Raw genomic sequence first — 24,066 nt, forward strand, 5'->3', positions numbered from 1 at the left:
ATGGATTCTTAATTTGAATTGCTGGCACAGATCCACAGATCAGAGTGGTGTGAAGCCATTCGGTTCCTACAATTAATGGTAAATAATTAAAACATTCACTTAGGTGCCCAGTGGATTTGGTGCAGGTCACTGGATTCAGTCACCTCAATATGGAATTCAACTTGGTATTGGTTTGAAATGAAAGGGAAGATTGGTAGCTCGGGTTGGCTCCTTGTTTGTAGGATTGTCCACCAAGCCTGGAGGTTAGGTCACAAACGTTTCATCACCAGTCAAATCAGAATCAGGTTTAATATCACCATGATTTTGTGGTTTGGGGCAGCAGTACAATGCAATACATAATAGTAAAAAACTCACCAAATTAACTATTATATATATATAGTCAAATTAAGTCAGTGATGAAAAAATAGAAATAAAAAAGTAGTGAGGTAGTGTTCACGGGTTCATTGTCCGTTCAGAAATCAGATGGCAGAGGGGAAGAAGCTGTTCCTGAATCACTGAGTGTGTGTCTTCAGGCTCCTGTACTTCCTCCCTGATGGTAACAATGGAAACAGGGCATGTTCTGAGTGACGGGTGTCATTAATGATGAACGCTGCCTTTTTGAGGCATCACTCCTTGAAGATGTCCTGGATGCTTTGGAGGCTGGTGCCCGTGGTGGAGCTGACTGAGTTCGCAACTCTCTGCAGCTTATTTTGATCCTGTGCCGTAGACCCCCCCCCCCCCCCGCCGTACCAGACGGTGATACGAGGCGACATCATCAGTGCACAGCTGAGTGTTGTTTCTGCCAAGTGCTCGCGTTTATATTGGTCCAACTCATTGTCCCGATTGGTTGGTCAGCCGTTGGGTCCCAGCCAACCGGAGAGCTGAGTGATCTCCGATTATCGATCATAGAACACAAAACCATGCAGCTTATTGTGCATTCTGCTATTGTTTTACCTTGGGTTAGAACTGTTGATTGAAGGTTTTCTAAAAATCCTCAGTTCTACATCAAACTACAAAGGCTCCCCTTTGCCCATACTCAGTGAAGTTGGTGGAAGGGCTGATGGTGGGGAAAGGGGGGTAGCTAACTTTGCTGTTGTGAATTTCACAATACCAGAGGCCATTCCCCTTTTCACTCTTTGGGCTTCCTCTTCTCCTCCGGGAAAATGATGTGCTGAACCTTGTTAAATCTGACCACACATCAACTTGTGTATCGAAGTAAAGTCAACACTCTTTGTGTGGACCTAGAGTATCTGTGATCTATTGTGCCAAATCCCTGCTATTTCTGTAGATTTCTAATCCATCTTTGTTATTCAATAGCTGTCAGCTGGGTGGAGGTTGTCTGGTCTTAAAGGTTCCTACCAAATTCATGGATTTGGGTTTCACTAGAAGAGTCCTGGCAAAGGAAATGACCAGGAACTCTCCCCACTGACAAAACTCACTGGACCCAAAAAATCAGAACCCACCCCGAAAAATCAACCAGTCTTTAATTAAATCATCTGACCCATCTGTGAAATCTTCAGAGCCTCCAACCTCATCTCAACATCATATTCCCTATACTGTAAAATCATCAGATGCTCCTAAAAATCATTGGAACGCATTAGACTTCATTAAATCAGGAGATTCCCTTCTAGGACCATTGCTGGTTGTCCTTCTCCATAAGATCACAAGTAATTCCTGTCCAATGGAGTAATGTATTGTTCAATAATATCATCAAATCCTCTTAAATAAAATCATCTGATGGGTTAAATCTCTCCCACTTGAGCTGAACTCCTGTGTTTCGGCCTTGCTGAATGGGCACAAACTCTCAGTTCCTGTGTCTCCTCAGGTGAATTACCCCTCTCTCTGGCTGCCTGCACCAACCAGCCCGACATTGTCAACTACCTCACGGAAAACCCAAACAAGGTCGCAGATTTACGGAGGCAGGATTCCCGCGGAAATACCGTGCTCCACGCTTTGGTTGCCATTGCTGATAATACCAGGGAGAACACCAAATTTCTGACCAAAATGTATGACTTGCTCCTCATCAAGTGTGTCAAGACATACCCAGACTGCAACCTGGAGGCCATTTTGAACAACGATGGACTGTCGCCACTCAAGATGGCTGCAAAGCTTGGAAAGATTGGGGTAAATTGTTTCCTCCTTAAGGAAGATGATTGAGATGATTTCTCTGTTGAGTGCTTTCCGATGACATGTTTCTCAGGGGAAGGGGCAATCATTGTGATCAGTCCAGGTTTGCAATGTGGAGTAGGTGACAGAAAGGAGCCAGTCTCTTGCTATTCTAAACCACCCACCATCCGCTCCCGCTGGTGGCAGAGTCTGTACATCCTCCACAGGACTCTTATATAGATCAGACCCTTTGGAAACCATTGAGGCACACAGACACACACAGACACACACACACACACACACACACACACACACACACACACACACTCACACACACACTCACAGAGACACACACACACACACACACTTACACACGCTCACACACACACTCACACACACACTCACAGAGACACACACACACACACACACACACATGCACGCACGCACACCCACACACATGCACTCACATCCATACACACACACTCACACACACACACACACACACACACACTCACACACACACTCACAGAGACACACACACACACACACACTTACACACGCTCACACACACACTCACACACACACTCACAGAGACACACACACACACACACACATGCACGCACGCACACCCACACACATGCACTCACATCCATACACACACACTCACACACACACACACACACACACACACACACTCACAGAGACACACACACACATGCGTGCACACACACGCACTCACATACACACAGACACACATACACACACACTCACACACACACGGACACACATACACACACACTCACACACACGCGCATGCACTCGCAGAGACACACACACTCACACACACGCATGTGTGCACACTCACATCCAAACACACACACACACATGTACTCACATCCATACACTCACACTCACACACAGAGACACGCACACACATGCGCCTGCACACACTCACAGACACACAGAGACACACATACACACACACACACACATGTGTGCACACTCACATCCACACACACACACACACACACACACACACACATACACTCACATCCATACACACACACTCACACACAGAGACACACATACACACACACGCATGCATGTGTGCACACTCACATCCATACACACACACACTCACACACACACATACACTCACATCCATACACACACACTCACACACAGAGACACACACACACACACATACACTATGTACGTATATTCCCACCACTGCCGAAGGAGTTTGTACGTTCTCCCTGTGACCGCTTTGGTTTTTTCACAGTCCAAAGATGAACCGGTTGGGAGGTTAATTGATTGTAAATTGTCCCGTGATTAGGCTGGGGTTAAATTGGGGGATTGCTGGATGCTGGATGGTGTAGTTCGTTCCATACACCCACCAGCTGCTCCATGGAAAAGATCTCCCTCAAGTCCCTTTAAAATGTTTCCATTTCACCTTAAATCTAGGTCCTTTGCACTTCCCTTCCCTGTGGCCATCCCAGTGAAGTCAACTTCAACCGTGGGAAACTGCCCAAGGAAAAAAGAATTTTGGAAATGTCTCAAACAATCAGCAGAGATGCTCAGAGTCACAGAGACACAGTTTAGAAACAGGCCTTGTGCCCTCAATACTGTGCAGCCATCGATCTCCGTTTTCACTCACCCTGATCAATTCCATTTTCAAAACAAAATATATTTTTAGCAATGGTTTTCATATTTTAATCAACCTCAATCACTGCCCCTGTGTCTCCCTCAGCAGGCGCTGCCTGACTTGCTGAACAGCCCCAGCGGTTCTTGTTTTTTTTTTCAGATTTCCAGCAGGTTGAATTTGCTCACTGCCATTTTGGACCAACTCTGGCACACAGTACCTCTGAAGTCAGTGGGTTGTTTGTGCTTGGGGAGGCGTTCTCCTGCTGGTCACCTCAGATGTTCAGCCTCTGCACCTTCTCCTCGGTGACACTTACAAAGATCGGCTTTTTTCCGTCACATGCACAATGAAACATCGCAGCGTTCAGTGAAATGCATCGTTTGCATCGACGACCAACACAGTTCCGGGATGTGGTGGGGGACAGCCCCCAAGCATCACTGTGCTCCTGGCACTGTATTGTCGTATGCACCTACAAGTGAAGTCAAGTATTGGCTTCTCACGCTTTCTCTATCTGTGCTGGCACTTTCTGCGGTCCCAGGACGTGAACATTGAAGCCCTTTATTCCCCAACAATCCTTAATGTCCCACCATTCACTGTACATATTGTTGGGCAACGCAACATTTCATTACCTCACGTGGATCCCTCCCATATCCCAAAGGCGTTCGGGTCAGAGTTAGTGCGTTGTGGGCATGCTCTGTTGACACCGGAGGCATGGTAAAGCCTACGAGCTGCCCCTGCCCATCCACAGATTGGTGGTTGATGCAAACAACACGTTTAACTGTATGTTTCAATGTGTCAATGTACATGACACAAATAAAGCTAATCTTCAACTTCCTGCTCTCCGGGGAGGCAAGTTTCTTCAGAAACAAGATCTTTCTCGACTATTTCAGGTTGTTATAACATTAAGTGAATTAATGATCTGTCCTCTTATTTCCGACAGGTCTTTCAGCACATTATCAGGAGGGAGATAAAGGACGAAAGCGCTCGTCACCTGTCCCGCAAATTCCGGGACTGGGTATACGGGCCAGTATATTCTTCGCTTTACGATCTCTCGGCAATAGACACATGCGGCGAGGAGGTCTCTCTCCTAGAGATCCTTGTCTACAATGGAAAGATGGAGGTAACACATTCTCTTCATGTTGACTTTCTCCGCACTCTCCTGCAGATGTTGCCTTCTTGTGGGGTGAGGGTTCCAGGTGGGCTCCACAACTTTCACGACTGGGCATTTTCTGTCTGACTTCTCAGAGTCTCAATGGATTATTCAGCCGAGAGGCCACAGACCTCATATGGCCTTGCCCAGCGTACAGACACAGAGATCTCTACTAGGCAATTGAAACAAAAACTTCATGCCATCTTAAAAGTTTCTTCCCCAGGCAGTTCATCCGATCAACCATTCCAGTTAGCGACCCCACCCTCTTCTATCTATGACCTCAGTCACTGCACTGTAAACACTTCAAAGCACTTTTTATAATGTTGTTTTCATTGTAAATACATGATGGTATTCATGTATTTATGCACATTTATCCCATATCTGTACTTCATCCTCTGGGTTTATTTTTCCTATAGTTCTTTATCCTTATAATTGTTGAAAGTTGTTTTTGTTGCATTTCGTGTCCTGACTGACCCACCACAATAAATTCCTAATACATGTCAACATATATGTTGAATAAAATTGATCCTTGATCCGTGTAATCACTGGAGAACTGCCAGCAGTGGGATGCGTTTTCTGTTTTGAACCTATAAGACGAGGTAGTTTTTTGTTTCTGGATCGATGGCAGCCTGACAGACGTGCTTGTTTCTGTTCTCGGACTGAAACTGCACAATTCCTGATTACTGACTGGTTAACTCCTTGCTGGGTGACCAAGTAGCGGTCGCAGCTGTGATATCCATGAGGCAAAATGAATCATAATCGCAGGGCTGCTGTTTGAGCAACTTGCTGGAGGAACTGGGCAGGTCAGGAAGAGATTATGGAGAGGAATAAACAGTTGATGATTCAGGCCAAGACTCTTCGTCAGCACTGCATCCCTGAAACACGTGACAATGCATAATTATCCCTCTGTTTGCCTCCTCTGTTCATCTCTTCCATGGTCCACTGTCCTCTCCTATTAGATTCCTGCTTTTCAGCACTATCCCCCCCCATCCCAAAGCTTCTTACTTTATCCTCCTCCCCCATCCATGCACCTTTATCCCCCACCTGGTCACCAGCTTGCACTCATTCCTCTGCCCCAAGCTTCTTGACCCCTTCCTTGCCAGACTTGATGAAGGATCTTGGAATGATGATTGTCTATTCCCCTCCATAGGTGCAAGGGCCCAAAACATTCCCATCCATAGGTGCCTCCTGACCTGCTGAGTTCCTCCAGCATCTCTTGTGTTTTCGGTTTTTTATCTTTCTTCCTTCCGGCCAATCCCTGAACTGCACTGACTGTGTTCGTCCACAATAACCACTCCTATCCCCATGACTCTCATCCTAACAAAAATAAAAAAAGATTTCCAGCATCTGCAGAATCTCTTGTACATGATCATCTCAATGTGAGAGTGAGGGGTATCAAGAGGGCCATAGATGAAAGTTGGAATGGATCTCCCAAACTGGTCACAATCATTTGGGATTAAGGCTGATTAGGAGCTCAGTAAAACAGCTCATTGAGATGGTTGCTTGATTCTTACCCCTCACCCCACAAAAAGAATGGCTTTTGCTGGTAAAGAGTTTATTGTGCCTTGAGTAACTTTGCTTTCTAGAATCGTTACGAGATGTTAGCCGTGGAACCAATCAATGAACTGTTCCGTGATAAATGGAAGAAGTTTGCAGCTGTGTCCTTCTACCTCAGCGTCATCTCCTATATCACAGCCATGGTCATATTCACCCTGATCGCATACTACAGACCATCGGAAGGCCAAGTAAGTACAACCCCGAAAACATCCAGCCATTGCATCCATCTGCTGCCTGCATTGTTTGAATGACCTCCCTTATCTTAATGTACATCTTGCCCCTTGGGCGCAGAAGACGGTGTCTGAGAGAGTTGTGGAAACAGATTTGATGGTAGAATACAATGTCCGAGAGAGTCCTGGGAAGAGATTTGATGGTAGAACACAGAGTTAGAGAGTTGTGGAGGCAGATGCGATGACAGGGTGCAAAAGGAAACACACTCAATAAGCCAAAGTCAAAAAAGTCGAAGTAAAATTTATTATCAAAGTATGCATATGTTACCATATGCTACCTTGAGATACAAACTCAGCTGCTGAGGTAAAGAACCTGATACATGGAGCAGGGAGCTCCTCATCTCTGCTTGTCCTGGTCTGACCAGCCGCCCTTTGGAAAGAGGATATGGGGATTGGTGAATCAGGAGCCCAAAGTGATTGATGAATTGTGGAGATGTGCAAGATGATGGGCAGCTTCCACGAGGTAGGAGGGGGGAGCAGGTATGGAGTCCACACAAAATGCTGGGGAAACTCAGTGGGTCAAAACACCAACTATTATTTTTCCTCGTAGATGCTGCCTGACCCACTGAGCATTTTGTGTGCGTTGGTCTGGATTTCCAGTAACTGCAGAATCTCTGGTGTTTCCAGAGGGAAAACTGAGATGCAATGAAGTGGGGGGGGGGTGTGCAGTGTGAAGGTTGATGACACTTGCTGAAGGGAGATAAGCAGGAACACAAAGGGCTACCAGTACAGGAATCTGATAGGTAAAGGCGATGATAATGGGAATTATTTGGTTAGAGGTGTATTGGACATGGGAAGGGAGATGGAGAACTCAGAGGCCCATGCTGCAATAATTGGGCCTTTCCCCTCTGGTTACACGCACTGCTCCACCACCCAATCAGCAATGGATAATGGATGGGGTAGAGATAGCAGATCAAGGTAAAGCAAAGGCAAAAGGAAACTCTGTACCTCAGGCTTTAATAATGACCAGCTTCTTCACCTGCTGAAGCCACATCAATAATTATCTTTTTCAAATCTCCCCCAGCCTCCCTACCCGTACGTGACCTCAGTTGACTACCTGCGAATGGCTGGAGAACTTATCACTGTCATCACTGCCATCTTCTTTTTCTTCACGAATGTAAGTGGAGAGCTTCCAGCACCGTGCTCCTGGTGAATCGGCTTGGGAGCCAGAACTCAAATTGGGGACTTTGGACTTCTGAGCGATGTTGTTGCTATTGTTGGGCAGGAAGAGTCTAACCAACAGAATTTGGAGATTCGGGCTGGCTGGGGTAAAGTATGAGGAGGGTTCACAGTTGGTCAGTGACCTACAGAGAAGAGGTAACATAAGACTGTAAGACATAGCAGTAGAATTAAGCCATTCAGCCCATCGAGTCTGCTCCATCATTTGATCATGGCAGATACATTTTTCCTCTTAACCCCATTCTTGCGCCATTTCTCCATAACTGTTGATGTCCTTACCAATCCAGATCCTATCGACCTCAGACTTAACTATACCCAAAGACTTGGCCTCCACAGCCACTTTTGGCAGTGGATCCTACAGATTCACCAACCTCTGGCAAGAGAAATTCTTCCTCACCCCTGTTCTAAAGGGACGTCCCTGTATTCTGAGACTGTGTCCTCTGGTCCTAGACTCACCCACTGCAGGGAACATTCTCTCCATGTCCACTTTATCCAGGCCTTTCAATATTTGATAGGTCTCAATGAGATTCCCCCCTCATTCCTCGAAACTCCGGTGGGTACAGGACTGGAACCATCAAACATGGTTCCTGCATTGACCCGTTCATCCCAGGATCGTTCTCGTAAACCTCCTCTGGAGCCTGTCCAAGGTCAACACATCCTTTCTTAGATATGGCACCCAAAACTGCTTATGATACTCCAGGTGCAGTCTGACCAATTCCTTATGAAGCCTCAGCATTACATCCTTGCTTTTATACTCTAGTCCTCTTGAATGAATGCTAACATTGCATTTGCCCACTGGTGTCCACTCATGCTCTCGTCCTGGTATCCCTTTGGTCCTGTGGCTGTGAGAAGGGAGGGAAGTCACTTCTTGTCACTGTGTCATCTGATGTACGAGCTTCATTTGTCCAAGTCATACTTACCTTGTTCCCCAGATATAATCCTTCCTTCCCACGTCAACGGATGCCGAAACTTGGGTCCATAGATCTTACTCCACTTTCTGTGTTTTTTTGAGCAGGAATCTTGGAATAATTAAGAACTGTGGCCATTTTAACCAAGATTATCTAATGTGGCAAAGACCTGGGATACTCCCAGCTTTGAAGGTTCCCCTCTTAACTCAGGAATTTCCTTGGATAAGGAAAAACAGGGCAATTTCCTGTCAATAGGAGGAAGTGAAATATTTTTACAGCTTTGAAAATACACATTTTATAAAGATACTGCATCTTTTGTCAGCACCTTACTTTAAACATCTAACACCGAATATCATGAAGTAAGTTGGAAACTAGAAGCAGCCACAGGATATTTCTCACAATATTTATTGAAACGATTTTTAAAATTTGTTTTAAATGTGTTGAGTTATTTGTTTTGGTGGAATGCACATGAGTGAATGGAAACTAATGGTTTAAAATTCTGTCCAAAATTTAAGGGAGTAGGGATAAATGATAACTTTGTCCTGTCAGTTCATGCCTTCTTGTACATTGGTGGCTTCTATTGCCTTAGGCCATGCCCACCTTTGGAAAACCTGGTCTGTGGACATTTTCCATGTGTGAACTGATCTTCAGTGTCTGGGTAGAGGCAGGCTCTCTTGGAACCCAAGGCTGGAAGGTTCAGGTGTCCTGGCCAGTAATTCCTGAGAACAATTACAACTCTATCTCCTCCATCAATGTCTCCTGCAAGACAGCAATGAAGTGGGATTCCTGGCACAGTATGAAAGCTGGAACGCAGCATGTGGTGTGGTGAAGAAGGTTGCAGGAATGGCCTCTGTGGGTTGCTGGGCTTTCTCTTGTATCTATCATCTCCTCAGGTGTCAGGCATATACCCAGCTCCAGGAAGATGGTGGTACAGTCTTCCTCTGTGCTGTTCATATGTGAGTGAGACAGAGAACGTGATACTCATAGGTACCACTGGGCTCTTCCACAGACAGTATAGCAAACCTATCCAACAGCACGGAGGTTTGGATTTTTCACACTTCCACTCTTAACTGAAGTTGGATGCCAATTGTTCAAATTACTTTGAGTTTGTTCATTTCACCTTAATTGGACCACATTGAAAATATAACAGCCGCATGTACTGTAAATGAAACACGTTAAACCTTTTTCTTTTCCTCCAAAGGTCAAGGATTTATTCCTGAGGAAATGTCCAGGTGTGAATTCCATGTTCATCGATGGATCTTTCCAGCTGCTCTAGTAAGGGTTTCTTTGTTTAAGGGTTGCCTAAAATTCAGATTAGAAGATGTTCGCTTTGCTTAATTGCACCAGAATGTAAGATGTTGCCTTAGATATACAATGATGGCCATTAGCTTTTGTTACTCTCTCCATTATTGCCTTGTATTTGTATTGGTTGGCACAGATACGATGGGCCAAATGGCCACTTTGCTTGCCATAAGCTTTTATGATGCACCTAAGTCATAAAGCATTGCTTGAAATTCGACAGTGGCTGTGGGAGGGAATGACGTAATGATTACTTTGGGTTCTCCATCTACACCAGGGGTTCCCAACCTGGGGTACATGGGCCCCTTGCTTAATGGTATTGATCCATGACATAAAAACGGTTGGGAACCCCTGGTCTACATTAATTTCTGCTGGGTCTGTCAGAAATGCCAGTGCATAAAACCTGCCCAGCAGAAAATAAAGCTTCTGATGGATCACTGAGGGAAAGGTTCAGGAGAGTGAGTCCACACAGTAGCAAAAAACCTCTCAAAGGAGTTTGCTTCATGCTACATGTGACATTTAATTCAATGTATTAATTGAAAAGCATTGGAGACCATTGCATGGACAAGTTCTCATTTGGAAAACTTGGAGAGGTGACGTTACAATAAATCATTTATTAGGAAGACAAGAAGTTATGGGAACTGAGCGAGGTAGAGTCGGCCTGGGGTGGCTTGGTAGCAAAGCAGCTGGTGTGGCTCTTTTATAGCACCTGTGGCCTGGGTTCAGTCCTGCTGCTGTTTGTGAGGAATTTTTACATTCTCCCCATGTCCACATGGGTTCCTCTGGGTGCTGCAGCTCCCTCCCACATCTCCCACGCTCCAAAGATACATGGGTTAGTAGATAGACGGGTTTTTTGGCTGCACGCTTGAGTGCTTGGTGGGGGGTGCCAATGCTTTTTTTGCTGGTGGGGAGGGGAGTCGTTGCTTTGCTGCTGCTTACGCGTGGGAGGGGGGAGCTGGGGGGCTTTGGAGTTCTAACATTTAACTATCATTCATTCTTTGGGGCATTCCTCTGTTTTTGTGGATGTTTGCGAAGAAAAAGAATTTCAGGATGTATACTGTATACACTTCTCTGACATTAAATGTACCTATTGGAACTGGGTAGCACAGGTTTGTTGAGTTGGAAGGCCCCATTACCGTGCTCTATCTCTAAATAGAAAAACAAAATAAATAAATAGCTGTGAAATATGGGGAAGGTTAAACATATACAGTTTACATATATGAGAAAGCAACTCCCACTTGTATAATATCTTTAAAGGAACTGAAGGGCTAATAACACATTAGAAAATATACAGGCTCAGATTTCACCCTTCCACCTTTACTGGTACTGGACTGGACTGGACTGGAGCTGCATCTCTCTGAAATCTCCTGTGGACCCAAGTCACAGGATAGTTTACCCAGGTGAGGTTCATGGGCTCCATCCCCATCAACACGAGCCTGGGGATGGACCAGCTGGTCCACGTCTCTGAAAGTGGATTCAGGCACTTGATTTTACTGGTGGTCTGAACGTCGGCACAATGAAAGTGAACTGGTGCAGACCCTGCTTTGCTCTTTCCATTGGTTCCAGTAATCATCGTGGCAAACGCTGCTCGTCCATCACTTGCGTGTGATCACTCTAGATGCTAGTCCTGGCCTGGGAAAGCAGCCATGGAGGGGCAGAGTGGAGTGAAAACCTCGCGCATAACCTCTGCCTTCAATACACCCAATGATGTGGCCTCCACAGCCACTTGTGGCAATGAATTCCATAGATTTGGCTAAAGAAGTTCCTCCTCATCTTCTTTCTAATTGACATCCCTCTATTCTGAGTTTGTGCCCTCCAGTCCTAGGCTCCGCCCCACTATAAAAAACATCCTCTCCATGTCCAATCTAGGCCTTTCAGTATTTGATAGGTTTCAATGAGATTCCCCCCTCATTCTTCTGAATTCCAGCGAGTGCAGGTCCAAAGCCATCAAATGCTCGTCATATGATAATTCCCAGAATCATTTGTGTGAACCTCCTCTGAACCCTCTCCAATGTCAGCAGGTTCTCTCTTAGATAAGGGGCCCAAAACTGTTAACAGTGTTCCAGGTGAGGGCTCACCGGTGCCTGATAAAGCCTCAGCATTACATTCTTGTTTTGATATTCTCGTTCTCTCAAAAGGAATGCTAACATTGCACTTGCCTTCCTCGCCGCCAACTCAACCTGCAAGTTAACCTTTAGGTCACCTTGCACGAGCACTCACAAGTCCCTTAGCACCTCTGATTTTTGAATTTTCTCCCCATTTAGAAAATAGTCTATGTTTTTATTCCTTCTACCAAACACTTTCCAACACTATTCTACCTGCTACTTATTTGCCCGTTTTCCCACCCTTTATCTCCTGCCAATCGGCCACTGCTTCATCCATGCTAGAATCTTTCCTGTAATACCATGAGCTCTTGTAAACAGCCTCATGTGCAGTACCTTGTCAAAGGCCTTCTGAAAATCCAAGTACACAAGATTCACCAATTCTCCTTTGTCTATCCTGCTTGTTATTTCCTCAAAACAGACCCATCAACTTAGTCCAACAGGTGTCAACAGACAAAACTGAAAGAGACCCCTTAATGGGATTGTAAACTGGGAGAGTCCATCTACTCACAACTAGCCTTTCTTTGTCATCCAAGGTGTGCTGCATATAGTCTTGAAGTCTATTCTTGTCAATTTGTGTATGGTTCATGCTAATGATACTAATAGATCAGAGCATTAATCAATTGATCCATCATTGAGGAAGCTAGGTCCTGCAAGTTCAGGTGGCTGATGAGGAATAATCTGGAGACATACCAGATAGTAAGTTAATTGGTCATTGTAAATTGTCCTGTTATTAGGCCAGGGTTCAATCAGGGGTTGCTGGGTTGTACAGCCTGAAGAGCCAGAAAGGTATATTCCACACCGCACCTCAATAAATAAATTAATTAATTAACGCCAAGAGAGCGGAATGGGTTTTCACATGTCAGAGTTCAGGGGCAAATCCTGCAATTTTGACCTACGTGTTACATAACAGGAAGTGGAGAGTTGCTGAAGTCTCACCTCACTCATTAATAACAGAATGGTTCTGAGAAAGCTGCCCAGAACTCGGTCTAGCTGTGCAGTTGCATTTATCCTGTCATCATTTCTTGACCAAGCCCCTGTGGTGCTCCTGTGTTGCAGTTTTATTTATTCCATCCTGGTGTTGGTGTCGGCGGGACTCTACTTGGCTGGTGAGGAGTCCTACCTTGCTGTAATGGTGTTTGCTCTGGTCTTAGGCTGGATAAACACACTATACTTCACCAGGGGTCTGAAGCTAACGGGAACGTACAGCATTATGATACAGAAGGTGAGCGTACTCTTCTGCTCAACTTTGGAACACACACACCTCCAGAGAAAAGGTCACTGGTTTAGAACTTGTCTTCCATAAAGACACCAGGTTTCCTCTTGAACTAACCTCCTCTGAACATTGGCCTCCAGATCCCATCGATCCATGACCCTCTTCCCCATCCTACACCCCTCTCCTTAATCAATGCTCATTCCATTACATGGCCTTGAAGAATCTATTTTCAGTGAAAACGAACCAATCTTCCTCGCAGAGAGCCATAATCTCAGAGCTAGAACTGAGCTGTTTAGAAAATAGTTAAACTTAGAAACACAAGAGATTCTGCAGATGCCAGAAATCTGAGCAAAACACACAAAACGCTGGAAGAACTCAACAATTCAGGCAGCATCTATGGAGAGGAATAAAGAGCCAACATTTTGGGCTAAGACCTTTTGTCAAAACCGGAATTGAAGGGGGAAGAAGTCAGAAGACATCACCAGAATATTGACTAGTTATTGCTCTCCATAGACGCTGTCTGATCTGCTGAGCTCCTCTAGCATTTTGTATGTGTTAGGTTACCAGATCAAGGAATCACTTTTTTCCCCTCAAGAAAGGACAATGGAAAGAAAGATCATCTTCCCATAATAAGCTGTTAAAGTTTGGGAATGGGTGGTGGGGAGAGGGCAATGAAGATGTCAAAACCGATAGAACTTTGTTGAGCATGGGTGGTAATAAATGGAGAACATTGAACTGAGGTACAGATCAGCCAAGTCACTGGACAGACTCAAGGAGATGAAGGGACAACTCGTGTTCCTTGAGCTTTCCATAGGCTGGACACTTGATGTCCAATACTCTCGTTCTCTCCTTTACTTCCTGGAGGGACTTGTATTCCTTCCAATGCCTCAGGATTGAAAAGGTTCTCACTGGGAGAGGAGGGCAGGTGAGACAGGAAGGGAACTGAAGAAGCACAAGCATTCTGTTGGAGGAACTCCCTGGGTCCTGATGTAGAGTTTCAACCTGAAACATTGACAGTTCCTCTCACACAGGCTGCTCAACCTGTTGGGCTCCCCCAGCGGCTACAGTCTCGTGTGTCTGCAGGGGTATGGAGGAAATTGGACATGTGATGTGAGTGCTGCCTTATCCAAGCGCTGAAGGTGATGGTAGGTGAGGTTTACAGCTCAGCAGAAAGAAACCATCCTGGGGGGGGGGAGGTGGCTTCAGAGGCAGCTGAGAAGGGGGATGTCACAGAGTCACCCTGAGTGTTATCATTAGAACATCCAGCAAGTTCAAGGACATTCAGGCAAGTTCTTCACTTGAGGGTTATCATTCAAACATACAGCAAGTTCAAGGAATACTGGCAGAGATGACGGCAGAGCAGCAATGGCTGAAATTCCTGGAAGCAATTCGGAACGCACAGGATATAAGCATCCCAAAGAAGAAGAAGTAATCTGAAGGAAAGACGCCACAGTCATGGGTAACAAGAGAAATCAATGCCAACATGAAAGCCAAGGAGAGGGCATATAATAAAGCAAAATTAGTGGGAAGTTAGAGGATTGGGAAGCTTTTAAAAACCAACAGAAGGCAACTAAAAAAGTCATTAAGAAGGTAAAGGTGGAATACGAAAGTAAGCTAGCCAATAATATTAAAGAGGGCACCAAAAGTTTCTTCAGATACATAAAGTGTAAAAGAGAGGCAAGAGTAGATATCAGACCACTGGAAAACAATTCTGCCAAAGGTAGTAATGGGGGACAACAAAATAGTGGATGAACTGAACAAATATTTTGCATCAGTCTTCATTGTGAACAACACCAGCAGTATGGTGGAAGTTTCAGTTGTCAGGGGGCATGAAGTGTGTGAAGTTACCATAAATGGAGAGACGGTTCTTGGGAAACTGGAAGAGATGAAGGTAGATAAGTTGCCTGGACCAGATGGTCTACACCATCTGAATGAGGTGGCTGAAGAGATCGTGGAGGCAATAGTAATGATCTTTCAAGAATCACTAGATTCTGGGATAGTTCCAGAAGACTGGAAAATTGCAAATGTCACTCCATTCTTGAAGAAGGGAAAGAGGCAGAAGAAAGGAAACTATAGGCCAGTTAGTCTGACCTCAGTGTTGGAGCTGATTATTAAGGATGAGGACTCAGGGTACTTGGAGGCACTTGATAAAATAGTTTGTAGTCAGCATGGTTTCCTCAAGGGAAAACTTTTCCTGAGAAATCTTTTGGAATTCTTTGAATAAATAACAACCAGGATAGACAAAGGAGAGCCAGTTGATGTGTACTTGGATTTTCAGAAGGCATTTGACAAAGTGCCACACATGAGCCCACACAAGCTATGAGCCCATAGTATTACAGGGAAGATTCCACCATGGACAAAGCAGTGGCTAATTGGCAGGAGGCAAAGAGTGGGAATAAAGGGAGCCTTTTCTGACTGACTGCCAGTAACTAGTGGTTTTGCACAGGGGTCGGTGTTGGGACTGATTCTTTTTACGTTATATGTCAACGATTTGGATGATGGAATTGATGGCTTTGTTGCAAAGTTTGCAGACAATATGAAGATAGGTGGAGGGGCAGAGAGTTTTGAGGAAGTAGAGAGGCTACAGAAGGACAGACAGATTAAGAGAATGAGTAAAGAATTGGCAGATGGAATTTAATGTCGGGAAGTGTATGGTCATGCACTTTGGTAGAAAAAATGAAAAGGTTGACTATTTTCTAAATGGAGAGAAAACAAAAATAAAACTGAGGCACAAAGCTTCTTTGGAGTCCTTGTGCAGGATTCCCTAAAGGTTAATTTGCAGGTTAAGTCTGTGGTGAGGAAGGCAAATGTGATGTTAGCATTCTTTTCAAGAGGACTAGAATACAAAAGCAAGGATGTAATGTTGAGACCTTATAAAGCATTGGTGAGGCCTCACTTGGAGTATTGTGAGCAGGTTTGGGCCCCTTATCTTCGAAAGGATGTGCTGAAACTGGAGAGGGTTCAAAGGAGGTTCATGAAAATTATTGCAGGTTTGAATGCTTGCAACACGAAGAACATCTGATAGCTCTTGGCCTGTATTCACTAGAATTCAGAAGAATGAGGGGTGACCTTATTGAAACCTATCGAATGATGGAAGACTTTGACAGAGTGGATGTGGAGAGGATGTTTCCTATGATGGGAGAGTCTAAGACCAGAGAACACAGCCTCAAAACAAAGGGGTGTCCTTTTCAGAAAGGAGATGAGGAGGAAATTCTTTAGCCAGAGGGTGGAATATCTGCTGAATTCTTTGCCACAGGCAGCTGTGGAGGCCAAGTCTTTATGTATATTTAAGGCAGAGGTTGATAGTTTCTTGATTGGTCAGGGCTCTAAAGGGAGACAGGGAGAAGGCAGGAGATTGGGGCCGAGAGGAAAATTGGATCTGTCATGATGAAATGGTGGAGCAGACTTGATGGGCCAAATGGCCTAATTCTGCTCCTATATCTTATGATCTTACATGCAGGCAAGTCCTTCACCTGAGGGTTAGCACTCGAACGTAGGCATTGAGTCACATCCACACACCACGAGCTGTCCCCATTCCCCTCCGTTTAATTTCACTGTGATCTTTTCACTTCCATTTCCTGATAAGTTGTCTTCTCCTTCCAGATTCTGATTAAAGATCTTTTCCGGTTCCTTCTCGTCTATGTACTATTCATGATCGGTTTCACGTCAGGTTTGTAACAATAAACACACTATTATTTTGCTGTGGGTATTGACAGAGGATATTGGGGCGGAGGGTTTGGGGAGAGGGAAGAAGTGGGTGTGAAATGATACGACACATAGAAATTCACAAACAAAGTGAATCTGCAGATGCTGGAAATCTAGCACAACACAAACAAAATGCAGGAGGAACTCAGCAGGTCAGGCAGCATCTGTGGAAAAGACTGTACAGTTGACATTTCAAGCCAAGACAAATCATCATGCATCCCCTGTTTGCAGAGCTAAATGGAATTCAATTCCAAGCTCTCGTTCTTACTGCTCCTGCATAAGGGATATGATTGATTGGCTGTCCGTCTTATCCGACAATGACATTTAGATTTGTGCAGCTCTGCTGCGTATAAGAGAGGATGAGAACTGCAGAAAGAAAGCTGCAAGAGTTTTTAAAGTGGATCGCTGCTGCAGTGGGGAAGTTCCGCTCTCTTGAACTTGGAAATCTAAGTCCAGTGGTGTGAGTAATGGTCACAACTGGGGCCTTGCTTGGTTGCAGTGGATGACTATGACTTTCTCTGTGCCTTGGGGATATAAAATATGTTTGATACTCCTGACTGGTAGGACAAAAATGCTCCAACATGGAGAGTTAGGACTAATACTCTCTCTAACTTTTTTATAAAGCTGTGCAGAGCCACCAATGCTCTGATCAGGAAATATTTAGATGGCCTGAAAACTATGGGGCACTTTAAATGTTTTTTTTGTAATATGCATGTAATGAATACTTAGAATGAGAATTAAAAATCACTTATTTTTTATTTTATTTATTAATTGAAGGGTATAATGAAATACAACAAAGAAAATCTTTCACATTTTGTAAACTCTTAAACTTATTAATAATGAGCTACTGACTTCCAATTATATCAAGGGAAAGGTTGAATAGGTTTGGAATTTTTTCCCCTGGAGAGTAGGAAAATGAGGGGAGATTTCACAGGGATTTACAAAATCATGAGGGGTATAGACAGGGTAAATGAAAGCAGGCTTTTTCTTCTGTGGTTGGGTGCGACCAGAACTGAAGGCCAAGGGTTGAGGGAGAAAGGTGAAATATTGAAGGGGACTCCTTCAGAGGGTGGTGAGAGTGTGTAACAGTGGTCAATGCAGGTTTGACTGTGACATGTAAGAGAAGTTTGGATAAGTAGATGGGTATGGTAAGGAGGGGTATGGTCCAGGTCGATGGGATGAGGGAGAATAACATTTTGGCATGCGTTAGATGGGCTGAAGGGCCTATTCTGTCTTGTAGCACTCTATGACTCTAAAAGAGAAAATATAATACAGACCTTCTGCACCTCTGGATGAAAGGTGTTTTATTTAACCTCAGATCGGCTGTGCTGCCCCAGAGTAAATATTAGAAATGATAATGATGTGCCAACTTGAACTTCTGTTTCAGCCCTCGTCTCACTGTTGATGACCTGCCCCAGTGATGATAGCAGACTCCAAACGTGTGACATAACGTCGGATTCACCAAACTGCACAAGTTCAACGTACCCCATCTGTCGGGACAACTTATCATTCAGCAAGTTCCTGCTGGAGCTCTTCCGACTCACCATCGGCATGGGAGACCTGGATGTCATCAACAATGCCAAGTATCCCATTGTCTTTGTCATCCTCCTGGTCTCCTACATCATCCTGACCTTTGTGCTCCTGCTCAACATGTTAATTGCTTTAATGGGCGAAACTGTGGGCCAAGTGTCCAAGAAAAGCAAACAAATATGGAGGCTTCAGGTAGGTTGGATGGAAACAGGGTTCCTATTGTGAGGGAGTCTGGAGCCAGGGGACACAGCCTCAGGATAGAGGGACATCCATTTACAATGGATACGAGGAGGACTTTCCTTAGTCAGAGGATGGTGAATCTGTGAAGGTCAGTTCGTTGGGTATACTTAAGTCAGAAGTTGACAGATTCTTGATTAGCCAGGGCATGAAGGGATACGGGGAGAAGGTGGGAGATTGGGACTGAGAGGGAAATGGATTAGCCATAATGAAATGGCGGAGCAGACTCGATGGGCCAAGTGGCCTAATTTCTGCTCCTATATCTTACGGTCCATTCCCTTATTTAGGGATCTACATCAGAATTTGTAGAACTTGCAGCAGACATTTTCACTCCAAGAATTTCTGTGAGCATGCAAGAAAATTAGCCACAGAATACCCTGCCTGGGTGGTGTAGAGGCAGATACATTAGGGGCAATTAAGAAATTTTTAGATAGGCAAATGGATGATAGAAAATGGGGGGGGGGTTCTATAGGAGGAAAGTGTTAGATTAATCTCAGAGTAGTTTAGAAGGTTGGCACAACATCATGGGTAAAGGGCCTGTGATGTACTGAGGCGTTCTATGTTCTGTGCTCAAATATTTAATTCCCAACTTGTTCCCACATTACTTCATCCCAGGCTTGACAATCCTTTATCCAATCTGATCTGGAATGTTGATATTGTTTCTGCTTTCACTACTATTCCTAGAAGTGATTTTCATGGACCCCTCCCTTCCTTCTTCTTCATTTCCCCACTCCGGCCTCATACCTCTTCTCCTCACCTATCAATCATCTCCCTCCCTTTCTCCGATCATCCACACTCCTCTCCTGTCAGATTCCATCTTCTTTAGCCCTTTGCCTCCCAGCTTCTTTCCTCACCCGTCCCCCCCAATCCCCTAGCTTCATCTGTCTCCATCCCCTACCCCCACACGTACTGAGACGTAGACAGGGCCGGGGTTGGTAAGTTGTGGGCAGGAGCCAGATGACACTTGCGGGCTGCCCCCAGCACAATCCTTGCGGATTTGATTTGACGCAAACGACACATTTCGCTGTATGTCTCTGTGCATGTGGCAAATTGGACAAATATCTCCTCCCTCTTTTCACTACTTATTCAGGCTCTTGGGTGAACTTCCAGTTTCTATTTCTTTAGAAGTTCTTTAAATGCCTATCACCTTCTAGCCATCCTCTTTCCCCTTCCCCCATCTTTTTATTCCAGCATCTTCTCCCTTCCTTTCGAGTCCTGAAGAAATGTCTCGGCCCGAAACATCGACTGTTTAATCATTTCCATTGATACTGCCTGGCCTGCTGAGGTGCTCCAGCATTTTGTGTGTGTTGCTCACAACTCTGTAAGGAGGTTTAATGTGTATTCAGTCCTGTACATCTTCAGCTTTCTATCCATATCCACCTGTTCCTCAGCAGCCAGATCCGCCACCTCCCTTCGGAATTTCCTTTGAAATGTGAGATCATTGCTTATATTTTCTCAAAGCTATCAGCTAGCTGACCCTCTGAGGAACAAAATGGCTGCCTCACCACTCCAGTGACCTAAATTCAACCCTGACCTCCGCCGCTGTCTGTGGCAAGTTTGTACATTTTCCCTCTGACTGCGTGGGCTTCTCCCATGGTTTTCTCCTACACCCTAAAGATGTCCGACTTATAGTGGTGAGTTAATTGACCGCTGTAAATAGCCCTTAGTGTGTAAGTGAATGGCAGAATTAGGAAACATAGAAACATAGAAAACCTACAGCACAATACAGGCCCTTCAGCCCACAAAGTTGTGCCGAACATGTCCCTTCCTCAGAAATTACTAGACTTACCTAAAGCCCTCTATTTTTGTAAGCTCCATGTACCCATCTAAACGTCTCTTAAAAGACCCTATCGTATCCGCCTCCACCACCGTTGCCGGCAGCCCATTCCACGCACTCACCACTCTCCGAGTAAAAAACTTACCCCTGACATCTCCCCTGTACCTACTCCCCAGCACTTGAAGGAGGCAAATGATGGGAATGTGGGAGACAAAACAGGATTAGTGTAGGATGAGCATTGTGTAGATTGGCTGAAGGACCCTTGCTGTGCTATACAATTACAACTTTACCAGTCAGTAACTCTGACTGAAAACACACAGCAGCAAAAACCACATCACCACAGGTAATAGTGAGGTTGAACCAATTGGATGAACAGTCTTCCTGAACCTGGGCTAATTTACAACATCTACAGTATATTTGGTGGCAGGGAGATGCGTCTCTAACAAAGGAGATGTGAGGTGTTCCTTCCCTCCTCTAGCCTGCTGGTCACCGTTGGGCAAGGTGTAGCACCTGCTTAGCCCCCCGATCAGGGACGGGATCACAAGAAACTATGGGAGCGGGTGGTGGATGGTTGTATGAGAAGCTGGTGCATTCATATGTCCTGGCTATGCGACCACTGACTCCAGGCAGAAGAGTAATGGCTGGGGTCACCCGTCTTGTAAAGACACTGCCCAGAAGGTGGCAATGGCAAACCACTTCTGTAGAAAAATTCCGCCAAAAACAATCAGGATCAAAGACCATGATCACCCAGGTCATACCCATGCTGATAATGATGATGATGACTGTCTATTGCCATTCGTTTTCTGTTAGTGGGTTTACTCCAGTCTCCAGAGCACCCGATGAGAACGAGCTTTGTTAGAGAGAGAACAGTGACGATGGAAGAGTGCAGCGGACAGTAGCCTGCTGCAGTGCAGCTCAGAGAATCAGATCTTCTCCTGCCAATGTTACTTTCCAAGTCCACCACTGTCCATCTGTCACTGTACCTGACAGCTTGTATCTTACTAAAGAATCTGCAGATTTCATGCTGAACTGTGGAGGTCAAAATCAGGTTCAGCAACACCCTGCGTGCAGGCCTTGGGCTCATCATATGATATATTTGATGTGGTATATTTGGATTTTCAAAAGGCTTTTGACAAGGTCCCACACAGGAGATTAGTGTACAAACTTAAAGCACACAGTATTGGGGGTAAGGTATTGATGTGGATAGAGAATTGGTTGGCAGACAGGAAGCAAAGAGTGGGAATAAACGGGACCTTTTCAGAATGGCAGGCAGTGACTAGTGGAGTACCGCAAGGTTCAGTGCTGGGACCCCCGTTGTTTACAATATATATTAATGACTTAGATGAGGGAATTAAATGCAGCATCTCCAAGTTTGCGGATGACACGAAGCTGGACAGCAGTGTTAGCTGTGAGGAGGATGCTAAGAGGATGCAGGGTGACTTGGATAGGTTAGGTGAGCGGGCAAATTCATGGCAGATACAATTTAATGTGGATAAATGTGAGGTTATCCACTTTGGTGGCAAGAAAAGGAAAACAGATTATTATCTGAATGGTGGCCGATTAGGAAAAGGGGAGGTGCAATGAGACCTGGGTGTCATTATACACCAGTCATTGAAAGTGGGCATGCAGGTACAGCAGGCGGTGAAAAAGGCGAATGGTATGCTGGCATTCATAGCAAGAGGAGTTGAGTACAGGAGCAGGGAGGTACTACTGCAGTTGTACAAGGCCTTGGTGAGACCACACCTGGAGTACTGTGTGCAGTTTTGGTCCCCTAATCTGAGGAAAGACATTCTTGCATAGAGGAAGTACAAAGAAGGTTCACTAGATTGAATCCTGGGATGGCAGGACTTTCATATGATGAAAGACTGGATTGGCTAGGCTTGTACCCTCTGGAATTTAGAAGATTGAGGGAGGATCTGATTGAAACATACAAAATTCTAAAGGGATTGGACAGGCTAGATGCAGGAAGATTGTTCCCGATGTTGGGGAAGTCCAGAATGAGGGGTCACAGTTTGAGGATAAAGGGGAAGCCTTTTAGGACCAAGATGAGGAAAAACTTCTTCACACAGTGAGTGGTGAATCTGTGGAATTCTCTGCCACAGGAAACAGTTGAGGCCAGTTCATTGGCTATAGTTAAGAGGGAGTTAGATATGGCCCTTGTGGCTAAAGGGATCAGGGGGTATGGAGAGAAGGCAGGTACAGGGTTCTGAGTTGGATGATCAGCCATGATCATACTGAATGGCGGTGCAGGCTCGAAGGGCCGAATGGCCTACTCCTGCACCCATTTTCTATGTTTCTATGTTTCTGTCATAACCTTGTGAATTTCTCTGCTATTCACTTGTTGCCAAATGGAAACCTGCACTTGGGAGGAGAGCGGAAGAGACAATGACTAGAACACGTACATACAGGCGAGGGATTCCGAGAACCATCTAATTTGCTGCTCTGTATCCTGCATTCTGTTTTACCTTGATGTGCTTATTAACCATGGGCCATAAGATAAAGCAGAAGAATTAGGCCATTTGGCCCGTCAAGTCTGCTCCGCCATTTAGTCAGACCCTATTTGGAGAACTGGGTTCAGTTCTGTCACCTCACCACAAGAAGGATGTAGATCCTATAGAGAGAGAGCAGAGGAGATTTACAAGGACGTTGCCTGGATTGGAGAGCATGCCTTATGAGAATAGGTCGAGTGAACTCGGCCTTTTCCCCTTGGAGCGACGGGGGATGAGAGGTGACCTGATAGAGGTGTACAAGATGATGAGAGGCATTGATCGTGTGGATAGTCAGAGGCTTTATTGTGAAATAACTAACACGAGGGGGCATAGTTTTAAGGTGCTTGGATGAAGATACAGGAGGGACGTCAGAGGTTAGTTTCTCACACAGAGAGTGGTGGGTGCATGGAATGCACTGCCGGTGACGGTGATAGAGGTGGATACAATAGGGTCTTTTAAGAGACTCTTAGATAAGTACATAGAGCTTAGAAAAATAGAGGGCTGTGTGGCAGGGAAGTTCTAGGCAGCTTCTAAAGTAGGGGACATGGACGGCACAACGTTATGGGCCGAAGGGCCTGTAATGTGCTGTAGATTTCTATGTTTCATCAGGCTGATCCAATTTCCCACTCAGCCCCAATCTCCTGTGTCCCTTCATGCCCTGACTAATCAAGAATCTATCAACCTCTGCCTTAAATATACCCAATGACGTTACCTCCACAGCTGTCAGTGACAATGAATTCCACAGATTCATCACTATCAGACTAAAGAAATTCCTCCTCATCTGTGTTCTAAAAGGAAGTTTCCCTGTTCTAGCGCTGTGTCCTCTGGTCTTAGACTCCCCCACCAAAGGAAACATCCTCTTTACATCCACTCTATTAAGGCCTTTCACCATTTGATAGGTTTAAATGAAGTCACCCCTCATTCTTCTGAATTCCAGTGAGTTATGAATGCCTGGTTTCT

The 24,066-nt window shown here is 45.1% G+C and overlaps 1 protein-coding gene across 1 annotated transcript in view; it reads left to right on the forward strand.

Annotated features, from left to right (window-relative positions):
• trpv4 (transient receptor potential cation channel, subfamily V, member 4) overlaps nucleotides 1-24,066 on the forward strand; it is a 144,863-nt gene that overhangs the window by 110,956 nt on the left and 9,841 nt on the right. The window contains exons 6-13 of the mRNA XM_072247607.1: nucleotides 1,805-2,103; nucleotides 4,668-4,847; nucleotides 6,464-6,622; nucleotides 7,689-7,781; nucleotides 9,953-10,026; nucleotides 13,212-13,377; nucleotides 16,972-17,038; nucleotides 18,461-18,795. Coding sequence (XP_072103708.1) covers nucleotides 1,805-2,103; nucleotides 4,668-4,847; nucleotides 6,464-6,622; nucleotides 7,689-7,781; nucleotides 9,953-10,026; nucleotides 13,212-13,377; nucleotides 16,972-17,038; nucleotides 18,461-18,795 — 1,373 coding nt within the window. The remainder of the gene's footprint in view (nucleotides 1-1,804; nucleotides 2,104-4,667; nucleotides 4,848-6,463; nucleotides 6,623-7,688; nucleotides 7,782-9,952; nucleotides 10,027-13,211; nucleotides 13,378-16,971; nucleotides 17,039-18,460; nucleotides 18,796-24,066) is intronic.

This window comes from Mobula birostris, chromosome 31, assembly GCF_030028105.1.
Source record: "Mobula birostris isolate sMobBir1 chromosome 31, sMobBir1.hap1, whole genome shotgun sequence".
Taxonomy (NCBI): Eukaryota; Metazoa; Chordata; class Chondrichthyes; order Myliobatiformes; family Myliobatidae; genus Mobula; species Mobula birostris.